The 19,227-nt window shown below is 43.5% G+C and overlaps 2 protein-coding genes across 2 annotated transcripts in view; one reads left to right on the top strand and one right to left on the bottom strand.

Moving 5' to 3' along the window:
• The window catches only part of FBXL13 (F-box and leucine rich repeat protein 13), a 251,473-nt gene extending 249,865 nt beyond the window's left edge, over positions 1–1,608 (top strand). The window contains exons 20-21 of the mRNA XM_062212179.1: positions 805–968; positions 1,404–1,608. Coding sequence (XP_062068163.1) covers positions 805–968; positions 1,404–1,593 — 354 coding nt within the window. The 3' untranslated portion in view covers positions 1,594–1,608. The remainder of the gene's footprint in view (positions 1–804; positions 969–1,403) is intronic.
• Positions 1,609–3,859: 2,251 nt separating this feature from the next.
• Positions 3,860–19,227, bottom strand: part of FAM185A (family with sequence similarity 185 member A) — a 69,859-nt gene continuing 54,491 nt past the window's right edge. Inside the window, exon 9 of the mRNA XM_062195510.1 lies at positions 3,860–5,862. Within this exon, the coding sequence (XP_062051494.1) occupies positions 5,750–5,862 (113 nt within the window). The 3' untranslated portion in view covers positions 3,860–5,749. The remainder of the gene's footprint in view (positions 5,863–19,227) is intronic.

Here is a 19,227-nt window from a genome sequence, read left to right as displayed (position 1 = left end):
AGCAAGACCATACATTCTGCTGGTGCCATTTGAGTCAGATATTTTATTGTGCTGCCCTAAGTTAAGCCACTAACTTGGCCTGCAAGGCTCCTGATTCTGTTCATTCTGGACTGCATGTGTATCTCCCAGCCCCCATTCATAACCTAGAACTCTGAGTCCCATTGAGACAGGACGAGGGAGCAGGGCCCTTGGGAGGGCAGCAGGTCTAGAAGCGATCGTGAGACTGGAGCGTCGGTGATGGCATAATGAAGAGACGAGAGCTCTCTGCCTCGAGAGGGTATAGTGAGGAGGCAGACCCCTGTAACAGCAGAAGGGGCCTCACCGGACAGCACATCGGCGGGCACTTTGATCTTGACCTTGACCTTGGACTCAGAACTGTGAGAAATGCGGCGCCGGCACACCGGGTTCTAGTGCCGGTTGGGGAGCCGGATTCTGTCCCGGTTACCCCTCTTCCAGGCCAGCTCTCTGCTGTGGCCCGGGAGTGCAGTGGAGGATGGCCCAAGTCCTTGGGCCCTGCATCCGCAAGGGAGACCAGGAGAAGCACCTGGCTCCTGGCTTCGGATCGGCACGATGCGCCGGCCGCAGCGGCCATTGGAGGGTGAACCAATGGCAAAAAGGAAGACCTTTCTCTCTGTATCTCTCTCTCACTATCCACTCTGCCTGTCAAAAAAAAAAAAAAAGAAAAGAAATGAATGTTGAGTGGTAGAGCCAACTGGTCTAGGTGTTTTATTACATCAGCCCAACGGGTGGTTTCGCCCCAGGATGGAGTCTGAATAACGTTACTTCCTTTGGCTGTGTGTTCAGATCACTGATGCGGCTATAGAGATGTTGTCAGCCAAATGCCACTACCTGCACATTCTGGACATCTCTGGGTGCGTCCTGCTGACTGACCAAATCTTTGCGGACCTTCGGATGGGCTGCAGGCAACTCCGGAGCCTGAAGATGCTATACTGCAGGCTTATTTCCACGTAAGTGAGGACCTAAACAGGAAAAGCTTTGAGAACCGCTTTCTGAGAAAACGAACGGAGTGGCTGTCAGCTTTAGAAAGTTTCATTTTACTTCTTTCTCTGCCTAATTGAAGCCACCATTTTGAGTTAAACTCTGATTAGAGGGGCGGGCATTTGGTGCAGTGTTTAAGGTATCACTTGGGACAGCCACATCCCATATTGAGTTTGAGTCCCAGCTCCACTTCGGAGTCCAGCTCTAAACAGCTGGCTGCATCCGAGAGCTACCTATGCGTTGGGAGCCCGATTGTTAGCACAGTTACCTGCACCTTCCCTGTCAGTGAGTTGAGAGCGCTCTGAAGTGAAGTTGACTGGTGACCGTGCATTCTCCAACTCCAAATGTGGCCTGCCCCAGCGATGACAGCTGCGACTGACTAATGCTACCCACTGTTGTGACAGGGAGGCCGCGAAGAAGATGGCATCGGTGGTGCAGCAGCAGGAGCACAGCTGTGACAACCCTCCGCGGTGGTTCGGCTACGACTACGAAGGCAAGCCTCTTACAAAGCGTCACAGCGTGATGCCGCAGAAGGAAGACCTCGAGCTGATCGTGCGAGACTTAATGTACGGTAGCGAGGAGGAAGCCCTATAGCCCTCGGCGTCCCGCAGAGGCACACCCCAGTCTAGAACCTGGTAACTCTCCCTCACCTGATGCGTGTTTCCTAGCTGGCTCTCCATAGCAGAGCTAACTGGCAGCAGCCATCTGTTTCTTATTCCAACTATCAATGTTTCTAAAATACACCCGTAGTTCTTTTATCTAAAGAATCACGATTAAAGGAAGCCAAATAAAGTACTGCTGTTTTGCCAAATGTCCACCTCAGTGTCACTTAATTGGATGAGATTACTGAATAAAGGTGAGGTTCTAGAAACAACCCTGAGAGATGTGACCTCTGACCTCTCCCATTGCACATCTACATGCAGAGTTTTAGTAAGCTTTCATCTGTGGCTGATCACCATGATTTGATATTATATAAGCTGACATTCGTAGGAGCCCAGGAGAAAGTACTCTCTCCTGACTGCACAGTAATATTAGGCCAGTAACTGAACCTTTCTGTTGCCTCAATAACTTGTCTCTGTCTTTGTGTCCCTCAAGTCTGAAGGAAGAGTACAAACTGAAGATAAAGGATATGAAAGTTCTTTTGAAAAGTTCTAATTATCACAGGGTACTCTTTTAACTCCATGCTTTGGAGTCGAACGTTTTCAGACCTGACCCAAGACACTCACAGCTGTGGTAAGGGTGCGATTTTTAGCTCAATTTGGAAGTTTCTGGCAGCTGCGTTAGAGTTGGCTTCAAAGGCCTGACCCCTAAGTGTCTGGTGCATACAGCTGCAGAGACCTGTTAAAGAGGCAGCTACTTTGAAAAGGGATAGCAGCTGTGCGGGGAAGGCCAGGGTAAGGAGAAACACTGGTACGTCCTCTGGAACTCCATCGGATTGCTTGATGGTCAGAGCTTGCCCCAAGCCTCACTGACATCCTCTTTTAAACGAAAACAGGAGACACATTCATTCCTCCTGGAAAGACAAATGTCAAGAGCTACGGAAATGGAGGTCGGTGTTCAAACAAACAAACAAAAATAAATAATAAATAACAAAACTATGAAAGAGACCCAAGAAAAAGAGTGGAATGCTAGAGAAAGCTTCAAGTTCCCAGTGCAGAGCACTCAAGGTATCCAAGACTTAGCTTTAACCGTTAAGCTTTTGACTTATACTTTCCTGTGTCCAAGAGAGTAAAATATGCAGCTTTTGGTTTTTGTTTGGGACTTAAGCCTGTGGCCCAAGTATGCACAGTTCCATTTATATATGTATATATTTATTTAGACAAGCAGAGTTAGACAGTGAGAGAGAGAGACAGAGAGAAAGGTCTTCCTTCCGTTGGTTCACCCCCCAAATGGCCACTACGGCCATCGTGCTGCGCCAATCTGAAGCCAGGAGCCAGGTGCTTCCTCCTGGTCTCCCATGGGGTGCAGGGCCCCCCATGGGGTGCAGGGCCCAAGCACTTGGGCCATCCTCCACTGCCTTCCTGGGCCACCGCAGAGAGCTGGACTGGAAGAGGAGCAATCAGGACAGAACCGGCGCCCCAACCAGGATTAGAACCCGGGGTACCGGTGCCACAGGCGGAGGATTAGCCAAGTGAGCCGTGCCACCAGCCCCATTTATACTTTTAAATAGGCTGTTTTTGGCTAATTTTCATCTGATTGCAGAAAGGTGAAAAAATGAGAAAAAGCACTTCATTGCCTCACATTCTTTTAATGAACAGTGGAACATATACCACAACCACATCAAATATGTAATTTTCAAACTCGTACAAATTTTGATTTTATGAAGGATAAACTGAGACTTTGAGATATCTCATAAAACTGAGTTTTTGTTTCAGAAATAAGTTAAGGGGCCCGGCGCTGTGGAGCAGCGGGTTAACGCCCTGGCCTGAGGCGCCGGCATCCCATATGGGCGCCGGTTCTGGCTGCTCCACTTCTGATCCAGCTTTCTGCTATAGCCTGGGAAAGCAGCAAAAGATGGCCCAAGTGCTTGGGCCCCTGGGCCCATGTGGGAGACCTGGAGGAAGCTCCTGGTTCTCGGATTGGCCCAGCTCCGGCCATTGCAGCCATCTGGGGAGTGAACCAGTGGATGGAAGACCTCACTCTCTCTGCCTCTCCTCTCTCTGTGTAACTCTGACTTTCAAATAAATAAATAAATTTAAAAAAAGAAATAAGTTAAAAGAACTGCACAGAAATGTAATACTAACAAAAAGGATCCTATTATAAGTCAGAGTATTTGGAAAGGCTTATTAAAAAATCAGTGTTTACAAATTGACTTACCCTAATCATAAAAAAATACAATCCAATAGATAGGTCTCTTCAGTGTTGTTTAATGTAAATGTTTCACAAATAGACAAAGTATTAAAGAAATGGGATTTATAAAATAACTTTACTAAGTAGATCTTTATAAAGGGAACACTCAATCTTTATACATTAGGCTATGAAATAGCTGAATGTCCCCCCTCCATGAAGTATGTCTTAAGGCACACAAAAGATATTAATCGGTAGCAACTGCTTCACATTGATGATAACTTTTTTATTCACAACGTCTACTTACAGTGATGAGTAACAGGTGCTAAGCAGACAACCCAGGGCATGAGAGCTGTAGCACAAAGAATTCTGAGATGACTGAGCAAGCGTGAGGTGGGGGCGGAAGCTGAATGAAACTCTTGTATGTCTGTGTTACATGTTATGGCAAAGCCAAGATCATCCTTCATGGGCCTGACCTAATCAAGTGAAAAGCAGAGATTTTTTTCCAACTGGTTGCAGGTGGCCTGAAGAGACTCAGTGCCTCACTGCTGTCTAAAATTTTTGAGGGCCACACGAGAAGGGATGTAGATGGCCTCTGGGTGTTTAGAGTGATTGCTCACTCAAAACCAGTAGGAACATGGAGACCTCAATCGCCCAGTCACCAATACCAGGAATCTGCCAACAAGCTGAATGAACGTGGAAGCGGATTTCTCCCCCAAGTCTCTAGAGGAGAACTCAGCCTGGCCAATATGACAATTTCAGTCTTGTAATAATCTCAGCAGGGAGCATGGCTATGCTGGGCTGTTGACCTACAGAACTGTGAATTGATAAATGGGCAAGATTGTAAGCTGCTAAGTTTATGGTGTAGTAGTTCAGGGTTTGCTTTCCATACTTCCAAGCAGTGTCATGCCATCCTGCCCCTGTCCTGCCCAGGACGTGAACCAGCTGTGTCCCACGTAGCCTTCCCACTAGACACTTAGTAGCTGTCTTGGTCAGAGACCGACTATCTCCCCATGACAGTCCCTGTGTTCAAGTAACCTTTACCTTATTTGATAATGACCCAATAGTATGAAAGTAGTGATGTTGGTCATTTGGGGATGCCAAACAAGAGCTTTGCTGTGTTTGTTTCAAGTGAAAAGGTGAAAGTTCTTAACAAAAGTTGCTAACATCTATGGTAAGAATGCATCTTCTACCCGTGAAAGTACAAAGAAGAAAAAAGGAAACTCATCCTAGTTTTGCTAGTTGTACCTCACACTGTAGCAGTCGGGAACAGCCACAATGTGTGCTGAGTGCTTAATAAAGATGAAAAAGGTGCTAAATTTATGTCGTCTGGATAGAGAAAGCATAGTACATATAGGGATCGGCACTGTCCTTGGTTTCAGGCATCCACCAGGGGCCTTGGAAGATATTCCCCGTGGATAAAAGGGGACAACTGTAATCTGCTTCAGGGTGATGGAACGTGAGCACAATAGCGGAGCACAGAATTTGAAAAAGCCCCCCCCGCAAAAAAACCCAAAAAAACAAACAAACAAAAAAAACAGTTCATCAATATTCATTCCTGGTTTGCTGTTTTCAACATTAATATGGACTTGCATTTTTTTTAAAAAAAGTATTTATTTATTTATGTTTTATTTGAAAGGCAGAGAGAGAGAGAGAAACTATTTTTCATCCGCTGGTTTACTCCCCAAATGGCCGCAGCAGCCAGGAGCTTCATCCAGGTCTCCCAGATGAACCAGGAACTCGAGCATTTGAGCCATCACTGTTACTTCCCAGGTGCATTGTTAGCAGGGAGCTGGATCAGAAGTGGAGCAGCTGGGACTTGAACCTGTGCTCTGATATGGGATGCCGGTGTTCCAAGCGGCAGCTTAACCAGCTGTGGCACAATACCCACTCCGGTATTTGCATTTTTGTGGTCACACATATGCTAATCATTGTGAAAAATCATAAATACAATTCAAGCCACTCAGTCCGGCAGTTTCAGGGACTGGAACCAGCTTTGACTTCTCAAACTGACAGTGCCTTTTGGGGCATCTGCATTAATCCATCTTTCATGCTGGCTTGCTTGATTCATGAATCCTGAAACACAAAAATCACATGAAGTCACATCTTCATGGACAAGAGTCTGGCCACACAGATCCCACCAACACGTGCATAACTGAAAACCCCTCAGAGCACCAAGAATCCTCTTGCAGATCGTCTGGGCTGGGAAGGAGTTGTACAGAGGCTATCTGAGGGTAGCCCTGTCCCCTTCCATTTTTCCCAGAACAACTCTGAGTGGGAAGCTACTCTTTTTTATTTGCATTATTTCTAATGCAGGATTTTAGAAAAAATATATATAATTGACAAAATACATTGTGTGCGTATGATAGATCAGGTGGTAAGTTTTGACCTGTGTAGAAACCTGTGAAGCCATCTCCTCACGATATGAGCACATCCACCATGCCCCAGAGTTCCCTTGGACCCTTCTGTCATCCTTCCCTCACGTCCCTCCCTGCCTGTTGCCCCCCAAGCCCCCAGCAATCACCCGTCTGCTCTGTCATCAATCACTTGCATTTGCTAAAATTTTATACACAGTGGAATCACATGGTATGCACTTGTATAAACTCTTCTTCCCCTCAGCCTGATTTTTCTGAGGTTCCACCACCTGCGCCCTGTCTCGGGCAGCTTCCTCCCAGGCATGCCGGTCACCCTGTTGAATGCTCGTGGATCCCCCACTGCAGACCCGCTCTGGCTGCTCCTTCCTCTCTGGAACGCTGGGCAGCCCTGGTCTCCCCAGAACCCAGCTCAGCCTCCTCCCCACAGGCAGACTTCTGGGCTCTGCCTGTGTCACCTCCTGCCCCGCTGCCCAGAGACCTTCACGGTTAACAGACTGTGACGGTCCTGACGCCCTCTTGTGTGTGTCCCCTTTCTACTTCCAGTTGTGTAACCTCTCTGTGTATGGGCATCATCATTGAGGCGTTTTAGCTCCTCCAGAGCCCCCACTGCGCCTCTGGGTTGAAGAAGCCCGTGGCCACTGAGCTGGGAGCTGTGGACATGCTGTTGCTCCCCACGGTCACCCTTTCCCTCATGGATTCCTGCACATCTTAGAGACTGAGCCTCTTCTGCAGTGTAGGGTTTCTCCTGTGTTAGTGCCAGGGGGTACTCTCAGCCACGGGATGGAGCTTGGCCCCTTCCGACCTCAGGGCAGGTGCTTTTCTGCTGCAGATTCGCCCACGTGCTGGCTTCTCCTCTTCACTCTGAGCCATTATCTTGTCTGTGTGCTGGGTTTCTCCCAGGACAGCGCTGAGTATTGAGGGACTTCCTCTAGGGGTTCTCTTCTGCTTCTCTTGCTGTGTTTTCAATATTATCACCTTCATAGAGTGGTTAAAAGCTCTCTTACCACACTTAGGAAAGCCCTGTATTATAAGCTTTTTTTTCTCCTCTAACTCCTCACTGGTAAGAGGTTCAGCTTTATCAAATTTAAGCTGTTCTACAAAATTTCTTTTTGTAATAATTCAAATAAACATGGAAAAAAGAACTAGAAATTCGGACTTTTTTTTAAAAAAAAGATTTCTTTGAAAGGGTTACATAGAGAGAGGAAGAGATAGAGAAAAAGCTCTTTGAACTGCTGGTTCACTCCCCAGATGGCTGCAATGGCCAGAACTGGGCCAAGCCAAAGCCAGGAGCCAGGAACTTCATCTGGGTCTCCCACATAGGCAGCAGAGGCCCAAACATTCAGGTCATCTTCCACTGCATTCCCAGGCCACCAGCAGGGAGCTGAACCAGAAGTGGAGCAGCTGAGACACTAACCAGTTTACTCTGTATGCCGTAATGCTGGCCCCCCTCCCTTTTTCCCCCTAAATTGATTGATTTATTTGAAAGGCAGAGTTAGAAGAAGGAAGAGACAGAGAGGGACAGAGGAGGAGACAGAGAGAGAGATCTTTCCTCTGCTGGTTCACTCCCCAAGTGGCCACTCTGGCTGAAACTGGTCCCGGCAGAAGCCAGGAGCTCAGAACTCCAGGAGCCCGGTCTCCCACGTGGAAGGCAGGGGGCCATCGTCCGTCCTCTGTGTCCCCAGGTACCCCCAGCAGGGAGCTGAAGTGCACTCTGATTTGTGATACTGGTGTTGCAAGCGGCAGCTTAATCCACTGCACCACAGTGCTGGCTCCCCTCTTATTTTTTCATTTTTAAAAAAGATGTATTATTAATTTGAAAGGCAGAGTTAGAGAGGGAGGGAGGGGGAGAAAGAGAGAGAGAAATTTGTATGTGAATATCTTCCATCCCCAAATGGCGGCAACAGAGACAGATAGATCTGTTTTAAAAACATCATTTAGCACCAATAATAGAACGTCAACAACAGTAAGGCTTTTCTAAATATCTCAGCTTTCTCTGAACTTAGTTGTCACCTCCCCGTCATGCATTTCTGTTCAGCGAGCGAGCAGCCTGTCTCCCATTGTCTTCTGCGGCAGCAAAAGCTAAGCACCGTGTTACTGCTCCTAACCCAAGGAGCACATGAGCAATTTCAGCTTAGAGACAACACCCAAAAGGCAAGACAGTTTCCACAGTTTCATTAGGTTGCTTGAAGATAGCTCTCTCTCAAACTTGCTAACAAACAATTTACTGAAAGTTCATTGTGTTTTTGCCTGAATCTGTGGAGTCAGATTAGAATAATTTGTCAAGTTTGTAAATTTCTTCCTACAAAAGTCTTGCAACACATAGGAGAACTTAGGGTTCCAGAAATCTCATTCCCTTTGCCAATGGAAATCAGATGTTTTGTTGGCCAAGCAATGGGAAAAAGAGTACCCTGCCTCTTATGCAGTGTGTCTTCCAGTAATGGAAGGAAAGATTTCTTATGCAATATGTTTAACTTTGCCATTTGTTCTCTAAAGCCCTGCCCCAAATCTACCCCACTATACGAAACTCCAAGCTCTTTTTATCTAACCCAACTTGCCTGACCTCATCAGCACCAGCCCTGGGCAAAGACAGAGATCTAGGGAATCACTTGCAAAATGCAGTGATCTCTTTTAAAAATAGGGATGGAAAACTTCTTGGTTAGGTGAGCTTCTTCCTGCCTCCCTCCCTGCTCCTACTCCAGCTCCACAACAGACTTTGTTTATTTACATTTGCTTCACAAGGATGCTTCTGTAGCTGCCCTAGTAAGAGAAGATCAGAGGAGTCCCTCTTTGCATTGCAATCCCTGTGGACCACCCACTATGGGAAACACCACACTGAGTATTTCAAGGAGGTTCAAAGATATAAAAAGACATGCTAATTCCGGCTCCTGACTCCAGCTTCCTCCTAATGCAGACCCTAGGAAGCAGCAGCAATGGCTCAAGTAATTGGGTCCCTGCCACCCATGTGCAGGAGACCTGGATAGAGTTTCCTGCTCCCAGCTTCACCCCAGTTCAGTTCCAGTTGGCCATTGCAGACATTTGGGGAGAGAACCACTGGTTGGTGCACTCTCTCTCACTATCTGTGTGTGTGTGTGTATATATATATATATATAAGTTTTTTCTGCCTCTCAAAAAGAAAAAAAGGACATGCTAATGTCCTCAAAAAGCTTAGCATCTGGCTAGAAAAATAAATCATATACTAGTGAAACAAAATGAAAATAATTACTCCAAAATTTTATTTTCTTAACACGTGCATTTCACAAAATCTCTAAAACCACACAGTTCCATAGCGAAATCATCATTCATTAACTATTTGAAGTCTTTTTTTTTTTTTTTTTTTTGGACAGGCAGAGTGGACAGTGAGAGAGAGAGAGAGACAGAGAGAAAGGTCTTCCTTTTTCTGTTGGTTCACCCTCCAATGGCTGCTTCTCCTGGTCTCCCATGGGGTGCAGGGCCCAAGCACTTGGGCCATCCTCCACTGCACTCCCGGGCCACAGCAGAGAGCTGGCCTGGAAGAGGGGCAACCGGGACAGAATCCGGCACCCCGACCGGGACTAGAACCCGGTGTGCTGGCGCCGCTAGGCAGAGGATTAGCCTAGTGAGCCGCGGTGCTGGTCTTGAAGTCTCCTCTCAACAAAAGTATAACCCAAGAGATCTTCAAAGTTTTAATGACAAGAAAGTATTTTTGCGCTAGTTTTTTGTTTGTTTTTGAGAGGCATATAGAAGACAGACACAGGGACAGTGCTCCCATCTGCTGGCTCACCCCTCCAACTCCTGCAACAGCTGTGCCAAAGCCAGAAGTCAGGAACTCAGTCTGGGTCTCTGCCATGTGTGGCAAGGACTCAACTATTACCACCTGCTGTCTCCAGAGTGCACGTTGGCAGGAAGCAGAGATCCAGAGGGGAGTTGGTACTTGAACCCAGGTAGTCTGATATGAAACACAAGTGTCTCACCAGTGGCTTAACCACCAGGCCAAACACCTACCCTGAGAGCTAGTTTTAATGGTGCCCATCCATTAAATTTTCTTTCAAATACCTGGAATAAAAACAAAGTCAACAATGCTGTAGTCATCAAACAAGCATACAATGAATGAGCTCTACATACGAAATACTATTAGAGATTCTTCCTCAAATCTTTTCTTCTGCAGTGTCTAATCCCATCCACTGCATTTTTCATTTTGGACACTGTAATTTGCATTTTCAGAAATTCAGTTTTTGTCTTTTTTAAAAAATATATCTTCCATGTCTTAACTCTTTACATATGTGGGATACAATGAAAATAACTGTTTCTTTCTCTGCTACTTCTAACATCTGAGTCCACTCTGGGTTGGTTTCGGCAGATCATTCTCTTCATTGTGGGTCATGTTTTCTTGCCTCTAATTGGAGACCAGACATGGTGAATTTTACTTTGTTGGGTGCTAGAAACTTTCCTATTCCTACACGTCTTGAGCTATGTTCAAGGGTGCAGTTGGAAACAGTTTAAGCCTTTCATGTCTTGCTTTTAGGATTCCACATCTCTGCAGCAGTGCTCAGTCTAGACTATTTCCCACTCAATGCTCTATGGGTTATGGTTCTTTTTTTTTTTTTTTTTTCCAGTTCGTCAGGGAACACAGGCATTATTCCTAAACTTGTGTGAGCAGTAATGCCCTATTATCTCTGGTACTTTGTCCTATGAATTCTGTCTGTCTTGGTTTTATGGACTCTCATTTTGGATCTCCTCAACTTGGGGAGTCTGCGGGCTTCCACGTCTGTTCTCTCTCCCTGTACTGTAGGCTGGTGGCTCCCTCACCGCAGTAAGTAGGACTCACCTCATTTGTTTCCCATTTCTTAACGATCACTTTCTTTCATTGTCTACCTTTTTGCAAACTGTTTCATGTGTTTTGTCTGTTTAAAAAAGAATATTTTCGGGGGCCAATATTATGGTGTAGCAGGTAAAGCCGCCTGCAATGCTGGCATCCCATATGGGCACCTGTTCCAGTCCAGGCTGCTCCATTTCCGATCCAGCTCCATGCTAATGTGCCTGGGGAAGTAGCGGAAGATGGCCCAAATACTTGTACCCATGCACCCACGTGGGAGACCTGGAAGAAGCTCCTGCCTGGGTTCCAATCGGCCCAGCTCCAGTTGTTGTGGCCATTTGGGGCGCAAACCAGTGGATGGAAGACCTCTTTCTCTGTCTCTTCCTCTCTCTCTCTTTCTCTCTCTCTCTGTAACTCTGCCTTTCAAATAAATAAAAATATACACTTTGTGTTGTCACTATTTCAGATGGGACCGTAACTCAGTGCCTTTAACTTCATCTTGGCCTGAAGACTGTTGTTTTTCTTTTTCCATATCCCTCTCCCTCCCCTCTGTCTCCCACTCCAATTTTTAACCTTTTATTTTGCAATAATTATAGACTCACAAAAGCCACAAAAATAATAGAGAGGTCCTGTGGAGCTGTCACCCAGTTCCCCCATGGTGATGCCTTACATAAGTGTAATGCATTACGAAGACCAGGAAACTGATGGGCAAAGTACAATTAATTAAGTACATACCTTACTCAGATTTTACTATGTGTTATATCCATTCATTTTTTGGGGGTTTGTGTACACATTTATGACATTTTATCACTTATTCCGATGCATATAATTATAATCAAGATGTTGAGTTGTTGTTAAAACGAAGAAAGTCCCTTGTGATGTCCCTTAAAGTCATACCTAACTTCTCCTCTAACCTTCAGAAACATTTGTCTGTTCCCCACTTTTGTAACTTTGTCATTTCAAGAAGGTTATATAAATGGAGTCATATGAGTAGATAACATTTTTAGATTGGCCTCTTTTTTTTCCACTGAGAATAATGCCCTTAGATTCCATCTAAGTTGTGTATATCAATATATTGTTCCTCTTTATCAATGATTTCCAGTTTTTGGCTATTCCAAATAAAGATGTGAACACTTGTATAAAAGTTTTTGTATGTACATTCTCCAGGATAAGTGCCCAGGAGTATAACTGCTAGGTCGTTTGGTAGTTTCATATTCAGTTTTTAAAGAAATTGCCAGAAAACTGTTTTCTAGAAGGATCAAATAACTTTACATTACCATCAGCGGTGTAGGAGATCTAGTTTCTCTGCATCCTTGCCAGGATTTAGTAGTATCAGTACTTTTTATTTTAGTCATTCTAAAAAGTATATAATGGACTCTCACTTGAGTTTTTAATTTGCATTTCCATAATGGCTAGTGATGTTGAGCATCTTTTTGTGTATTTGTATTTCTTCTATGGTAGCACTATTCTGTTACTATCAGGATTAACTTGTATATGCATAAGTTATGTTTTTTTCACTAATGGAGAGGGTTCATTCAGGCTAAGGATATGATTGTGCTTCAGTATTTGTTGAAAGACCAAAAGAAATGCAATAACAGTCAAAACAGGAAATCTGACAGGCATCACAAGCATAACTTGTAATGCTCTGAGAGTATGGGTTATACTTACAAGTTGTAGCCCATAGGTCAAATCTTAACAGGGGTCTGTTTTTAACAGCCTGAAAGTTAAGAATGGCTTTTACATTTTTAAAGGATTATAAAAAAAAAAAACCAACACAAAGAACACTTGCAACAAAGACCATATGCAACCTGCTAAGTCTTAACACATTTACTGTCTGGCCTTTACAGATAAAGCATGCAGAAAAGTGTTCAGATGAACAGAATCAAAACCCAATCTTGCTTTTTTTTTTTTTTTAAACAAAGTTGATAACTGACTGATCAAGATACTCCCAGGATCTTACACTTGAGCAAAAATAAGAGGAAAGAAGAACAGCATAAAAATGATCTAAAGATAGCTCTTCCATTAACTCTCTGCCAATGTGTTTCTGAGCAGCCAGAAACCTCATAGCATTCTTCCTCTGTCACTGAATTTATTCCACGTGGGCCTGAAGCATATTTAATGTCTGACAGATTCATGTGCAAGAAGCTTGGAGAAAATGCAAACTTCACTGTGTTCCAAAAAAAAAATTAAATAAATAAAAGTGATATCTAATGATGTCTAAGAATTAGTCATAGCAAGCCTTTGTTATTTTTCCATTTGGAGAGAAACACTGTCTCTAGATTTTTAAAAATGGTATCCTGCAAGCATCTCATTTCAACATCTTTTCCAACCTAGGAATCTATTTTCTATTATAAATCACCATTATATGTATAACTCTCATGGGCTAAAGACTATCTGAAAGTATTTTACTGACTTGCTTTATTTTGGTCCCAAATGAATTTATTTTTGATGCTTTATATTTCTAGGTAGATCTAGTACTGCCAGCTTCTCTACTGCATATCAATCCCTTTTTTTTAAAAAAATATAGAAATGTATATATATATATATATATATATATATATATATATATATGTAGCTCTATTTGCCAGTGCAATATGAAGTAGAAAAAAAGCCATATGGCCATGTGTGTGTGTGTGTGCAATAATTGCACATATTTATGGGGTTACTGTGACATTTCAATGCACGCACACAGCATTTCCACCTTCTCTTATTTCTGTTTGGAGTCCTTGAGATTTACTCTTCCAGCTTTCCTAAAAATATAAGGGTATTGGTAAGTATGAACTATAGTTGCCCCACTGTGCTATGGAACACAACTCACTCCTTCTGTTTAACTTATTTTAGCACCCAAACGTGTCGGTCAGCTTCTTGTTACTTTAAAATACCTGACAGGAATTACTCAGGATGGAAGAAGGTCGATTTCAGCTAATAATTTTGGTGGTTCCCACTCCAGTATCGGGCAGCCCTTTTAGTTTGGCATTTGATGAGTGTAGTTCATGGTGGACTGTGCATGGAGAACCACATGGCAAGGCCAGGAAGCAGAGAGAGAGAGAGAAAGCTGAGACAAACTTGACTAAACAGCCCCTGGGTGAGAACTACCTCTGCAGGTGTGCCCCAAGGAGGTGAAGGCCCCCACTGGGCCACCTTCTGAGTGCCATTAAATCAAGCCCCCACCTTCAACCTATTAACCATTAGCATTACCCCATTAACTATTAACATAAGACTTTGGAGACCAAGCCCCCAACACAAGGGCCTCTGGGGGACACCCAAACCATTATCCAAACCAGAACGTCATATCCATACCTCCTCTATCCCCCAACCTTTTCCAGCCTTCAGTAATATGTATCTCTATCCTATTCCACAATGAGAAAGGGCTTGTCTTTCTGTATCTGGCTTATTTTATCTAATATTTTCTAGTTTCATTCATTTTGCTGAAAATGATGAGATTTTGTTATTTTTACAGCTGAATAATGTTTCATTATGTATACTTTTTAAATTTTTTATGCATTCATAGGCACCTAGGTTAATTATCTTGGCTATTGTGGATACTGCTGCAATGAATATAGAAGTATAGGTATCTGTTTGTTATGCTGACTTCACTTCCTGTGGGGTATACTCAGAAGTGAAGTAGCTAGGCCATATGATAGATCTAATTTTAGTTTTTTGAGGAATCTCAGACTTTTCTTCAAAATGGCTGTACTAATTTGCACTGCCATCGATAGAATTTAATAATTCTGTTTTCTTTATAACTTTGCCAGCATTTGTTAACGTTTGTCTCTTTGGTAACAACCATTCTAAGATGATATCATCATTATAGTTTTGATTTGCATTTGCCTGAAGGCTAATAATATTCAGCAATTTTTCATGTTCGTTGGCCATTTATCTTTCTTCTTTTGAGAAATGTCTATTCAGATCACATGTCTATCTCTCAGTTGGACTGTTTGTTTTATTCTATATGTCGTGGACATCAATCTAGGATTGTTTTTCTATTTTTGTGATGAATGTCACTGGCATTTTCATGGTGATTGCACTGAGTCTGCAAAATTGCTTTGCATATTCTAACAATATTAATTCTTCAATCTTTGAACATGAGAAGTCATTCCATTTGTGTGTGTGTAAGTGTGTGTGCATGTCTTCCATTTCTTTCATTGGTGTTTCGTAATTTACATTGTAGAGGTCTTTTTCTTCCTTGGTTAAATTTATTCCTGTTTTTAAAAAGTCTATTGTGAAAGGGATTAATACTTGGTAAGTATTTTCTTCCAGTATGTAGGTTATCTCTTCACTCTGTTGATTGCTTTCCTTTGCTCGGCAGAAGTTTCTTAATTTGATTTAAACCTATTTGCCTATTTCTGCTTCTTATTTCAATTTTGGTAGATTATATGCATCCAGAAATTTATCTGTTTCTTCCAGGCTTCCTAATTTGTTGCCATAGACTTGTTCATAACAGTCCTCACTGTTCTTTTGTATTTCTGTGGTATCAGTTGTAATGTCTCTTTTAATCTCTGATATAATTTAGGTCTTCTCTTTATTTCTTGGTTAGTTGCTAAAGGCTTGTTAACTTTTGTTTATATTTTCAAAAACACAATTCCTCATTTTACTCATATTCTTTATATTTTCAAGCCTTTATTTCTTTTATCATTGATCTGATCTTTGTTATTACTTTCCATCTACTAACTTTGAGTTTGGTTTGTTCTTGCTTTGCTAATTACACTATGTTTTATTTGAAATCTATTTTTTCAATGTAGGCAATAAGTTGTTATAAACTTCCCTCTTAATACTGCCTTTGCTGTATCCTATACATTTTATTATGTTGTGCTTATATTTTCACTTAAGAAAATTTTAAATTTCCCTTTTGATTTCTTCAACAACCTATTGTTCATTCAATAGCATGCTTTTAATCTCCATGAATTTATGTTGTTTCTGAAGTTTCTTTTGTTGTTGATTTCTAATTTATTCCATTGTGGTCAGAAGATACATATGATTTTGATTTTTTTTTAATTTGTTGCAACTTGTTTATTTGGCTTAACATATGGTTATCCGAGACTATTCCTTGTGCTGCTGCTGAAAGAATGTATATTCTGCAGCTATTGGGTGAGATGTTCTATAAATGTCTGTTAGGTCCATTTGGTCTCTAGTTTAAGCCTGATGTTTCTTTGTGGAATTTTGGATGATTTGTCCTTTTGATGAAAGTAGAATATTGAGGTCTCCCACTTTTATCATAGCGGTGTCTATCTCTACCTCACAGCTAATAATGTTAAAGATTTATTTATTTAAACATCAGAGTGAAAGAGAGGGAGAGACAGAGATAGAGAAACAGATCTGCTATCTGCTGGTTTACTTCCCAAATGGCCACAATTGCCAGGCTGGGCCAGGCTAAAGTCAGGAGCCAGGAACTCCATCCAGGTCTCCCAAATGGGTGACAGAGGCCCAGGAACTTGAATCATTCTCCAGTGCCTTGATGGGTGCATCAGCCTGGAACCAGATCAGAAGTGGGGCAGCCAGAACTCAAACTTGTGCTCTGATACAGGATGCCTACGTCTCAGATGATGGCTTAACCCCCTATGCCACAGTGCTGGCCCCGGAGCTAATAATGTTTGTTTGATAAAATTGGTGCACTAACATTAGGTGTATACACATTTATAACTCTCAAATCTTGTTGGGTGCATCCTTTTACCATTGAGAGGAAAAGAGACACAAAGAGAGTCAGAAAGGTAAACAGAGAGAAAGGAAGCTTTCTTCTGCTGGTTCACTCCCCAAATGCCTCCAACGCTAGGTCTGGACCAGAGCCAGAGTCAGGAACTTGGAATGCAATCCAAATCACCTGTATGGCTGGCAGCATGCTGTAGAGCAGGCGCCCTGCATCAATGCCTTTGTGTGCAGCGCACGCAGCAGCAGAACCAGAGAGGCCACCATCTCCCCAGACCATGTGAGGTGCATACACTCAAGCTGCCCAGGCAGCTATGGCATTCACAGAAGCAGGAGTGTCATCCCCACTCTTTGGCCATTTTGGTGGGCCCAGACAGGTTGGGACAGTGTGAATGCATGTCGGTTTTCACAGATCGCACAGGGGAGGGACCACTCCAGTGTGCCTTGACTGGAATAGTACAGTGTACAAGTCAATGTACCTGGGTGCCAGTCAGTCTCCACAGGTCACACGACAGCAAAGCTAATCCAGGGGGGACCAGGAAGATGTGGTGCAGCTCACACAGTAGAAGGTGCAGAGCACCTCTGTGGAGTGAGCATACCTGTTAGTCTCTGGGGACTCCATGGGGCTGGGCCTCTCCAGTGTGCCTAGGCGGGGAAAGTGCAGCTTGTGAGACCTGTGCCAGTCAGTGTCTGGGGACTACACAGGGCTGGAGCTGCTCCAGTGTGCCCAGGCAGCTGAGGGACAGTTTGTTTAGTGTGTGTAGTGAGCACCTGAAAACTGCATGGGGGTGGGATCACTCTAATATGCCCAGGTTGGAAAACACCAATCCTTTGACTGACAACACACTTCTGATACTCTTTAAACATCTGACTTGGAGAGTTTCAAGACAGACTTTGTACCACCAGCATTTCTGGGCTTGGAGAATGGCTTAATACGCCACAATCAGGTTTCATATCTAAACTGATGAACCAAATTGAAAACCTAACATAGAAGTCAACTTCTTATTATAAATATGTTATACCAAAGCCATTCACAACATGTTGAATTTGCTATATATGGGTAGGTCACAAAACTGAGAATCCAAGGCACTTACAAAGATTGGAGAATAACCCCCCAAAGAATTCACACTTTGCATAGACGTTTGGTAGCTAAATGTTTTGGTTTGAGCCTTGGATTTTCTTTTCACATCAGAAAAGCATACGATACTTGCAAATCACTGTACGAATTCTATAACTGAGATTTATCAGTGACAGCAACATAAAGGGAAATGACTGAGCAGGAAATTAAATAAAATTACAGAGGTGTCACATCAAAACCCTGGGGGAAGCCAGAGTCAGAGACCAGATTTTACTGGCGAGGCTTTTCACAGAAATGATCATGATCCAGAAACCATGCCACAGATGAAACCCAGACCTCGAAGCACCAGGGGTAGTATTTCGGTTTCTATGCCTCATAGTTCTCTCAGGAAGGCCCAGATGAGCTGAGGTCAGCTGTTTATAATAACAAGTCACAAAGAAAGCTGCTCGTTCTTTCCAAAACTGGCTTTCAGACTGGAAACCTCCACAGAAGAAGGTAATTGACCCTGCTTTCCTAGGCCGCTTGGATTATTTCATCCTCTTGACACAGAAGGCCCATAGCCTTTTGGGTACCAGTTTTAGAATAAAAATCAACTAGGAAGGCTTCTCACCTGCTCATATTCATAGGTCTCTCTAAGAGACACTGCTGCTGCCTTCATCTGAGGTCTCTGCACAAGTTCTCTGATGAACTTAATCAGAGACAACACACAGATGCACCTGGACCCCAACCTCGTGCTATGTCCTGAGCTGCTCTACAAAAGAACTCCGTGGATGGGTACCCAGATCCTAGCACCGGGAGCAGGATATAAACTCTTCTTCTGCAACTGGGGCCCTTCTGGATTCAGGAAGCAGGGACCACAGGGTAAGGCTTAATAACAGGTAACACACAAAAAGACCAACATAGGCTGAGGTGCTTCACAGCAGCCAGTGAGGGGTGTGTGTAACTTCCTAATTAACATTCATTTATGTTTCCTTCAACCCAAATTTGCTGAACCCATTTATTTATTTGCTGAGTTTCAGGCAGTTGGCTGTGGAGTCCAGGCACTTGCTCGTCCTTCATCCACTATTGGTTTTTCCAATCTTTCCCCTACTCAATATGCAAAATGATCTTCCTCAGATACAAATTTGATTGTGTGAACCCCAGGTTAAAACAAGTGCGATGGATTTGCAATGCTTCTAATATAAAATCCAAATCGGCCCTCTCTGATCTGACTTCTCCCAAACTCTCTGGCCTCCTCGTTGCCACTTTCCCTTGTACTCTCTCTACTCTGCCGTTACTGACTTCTCCCACTTCCTGAAACTCGGAATGCTAGTCTAATGAAGCGCCACTGCTCTGCTCCCACAGCACCATGTGCATAGCTTTCCTGGGACTTGTGTCCCACTGTGCCATGTGCACTGCTTTGTTTCCCTTCTCCACTAGGATGCATGCTCAGAAAGCAGGGGAATTGCACTTTGCGTATACTTTCGCACTCCTGGCTTCTAGCGGTGCCTGACTCACTGAACATTTGTGCAGTGACTGAACCAAGGAAAATCGGGAAATAGGAAGACTGGAGG

This window comes from Lepus europaeus, chromosome 1 (assembly GCF_033115175.1).
Source record: "Lepus europaeus isolate LE1 chromosome 1, mLepTim1.pri, whole genome shotgun sequence".
Classification (NCBI taxonomy): domain Eukaryota; kingdom Metazoa; phylum Chordata; class Mammalia; order Lagomorpha; family Leporidae; genus Lepus; species Lepus europaeus.
Note: the sequence above shows the minus strand (reverse complement) of the source record. Positions and strands in the feature narration are given on the sequence as shown.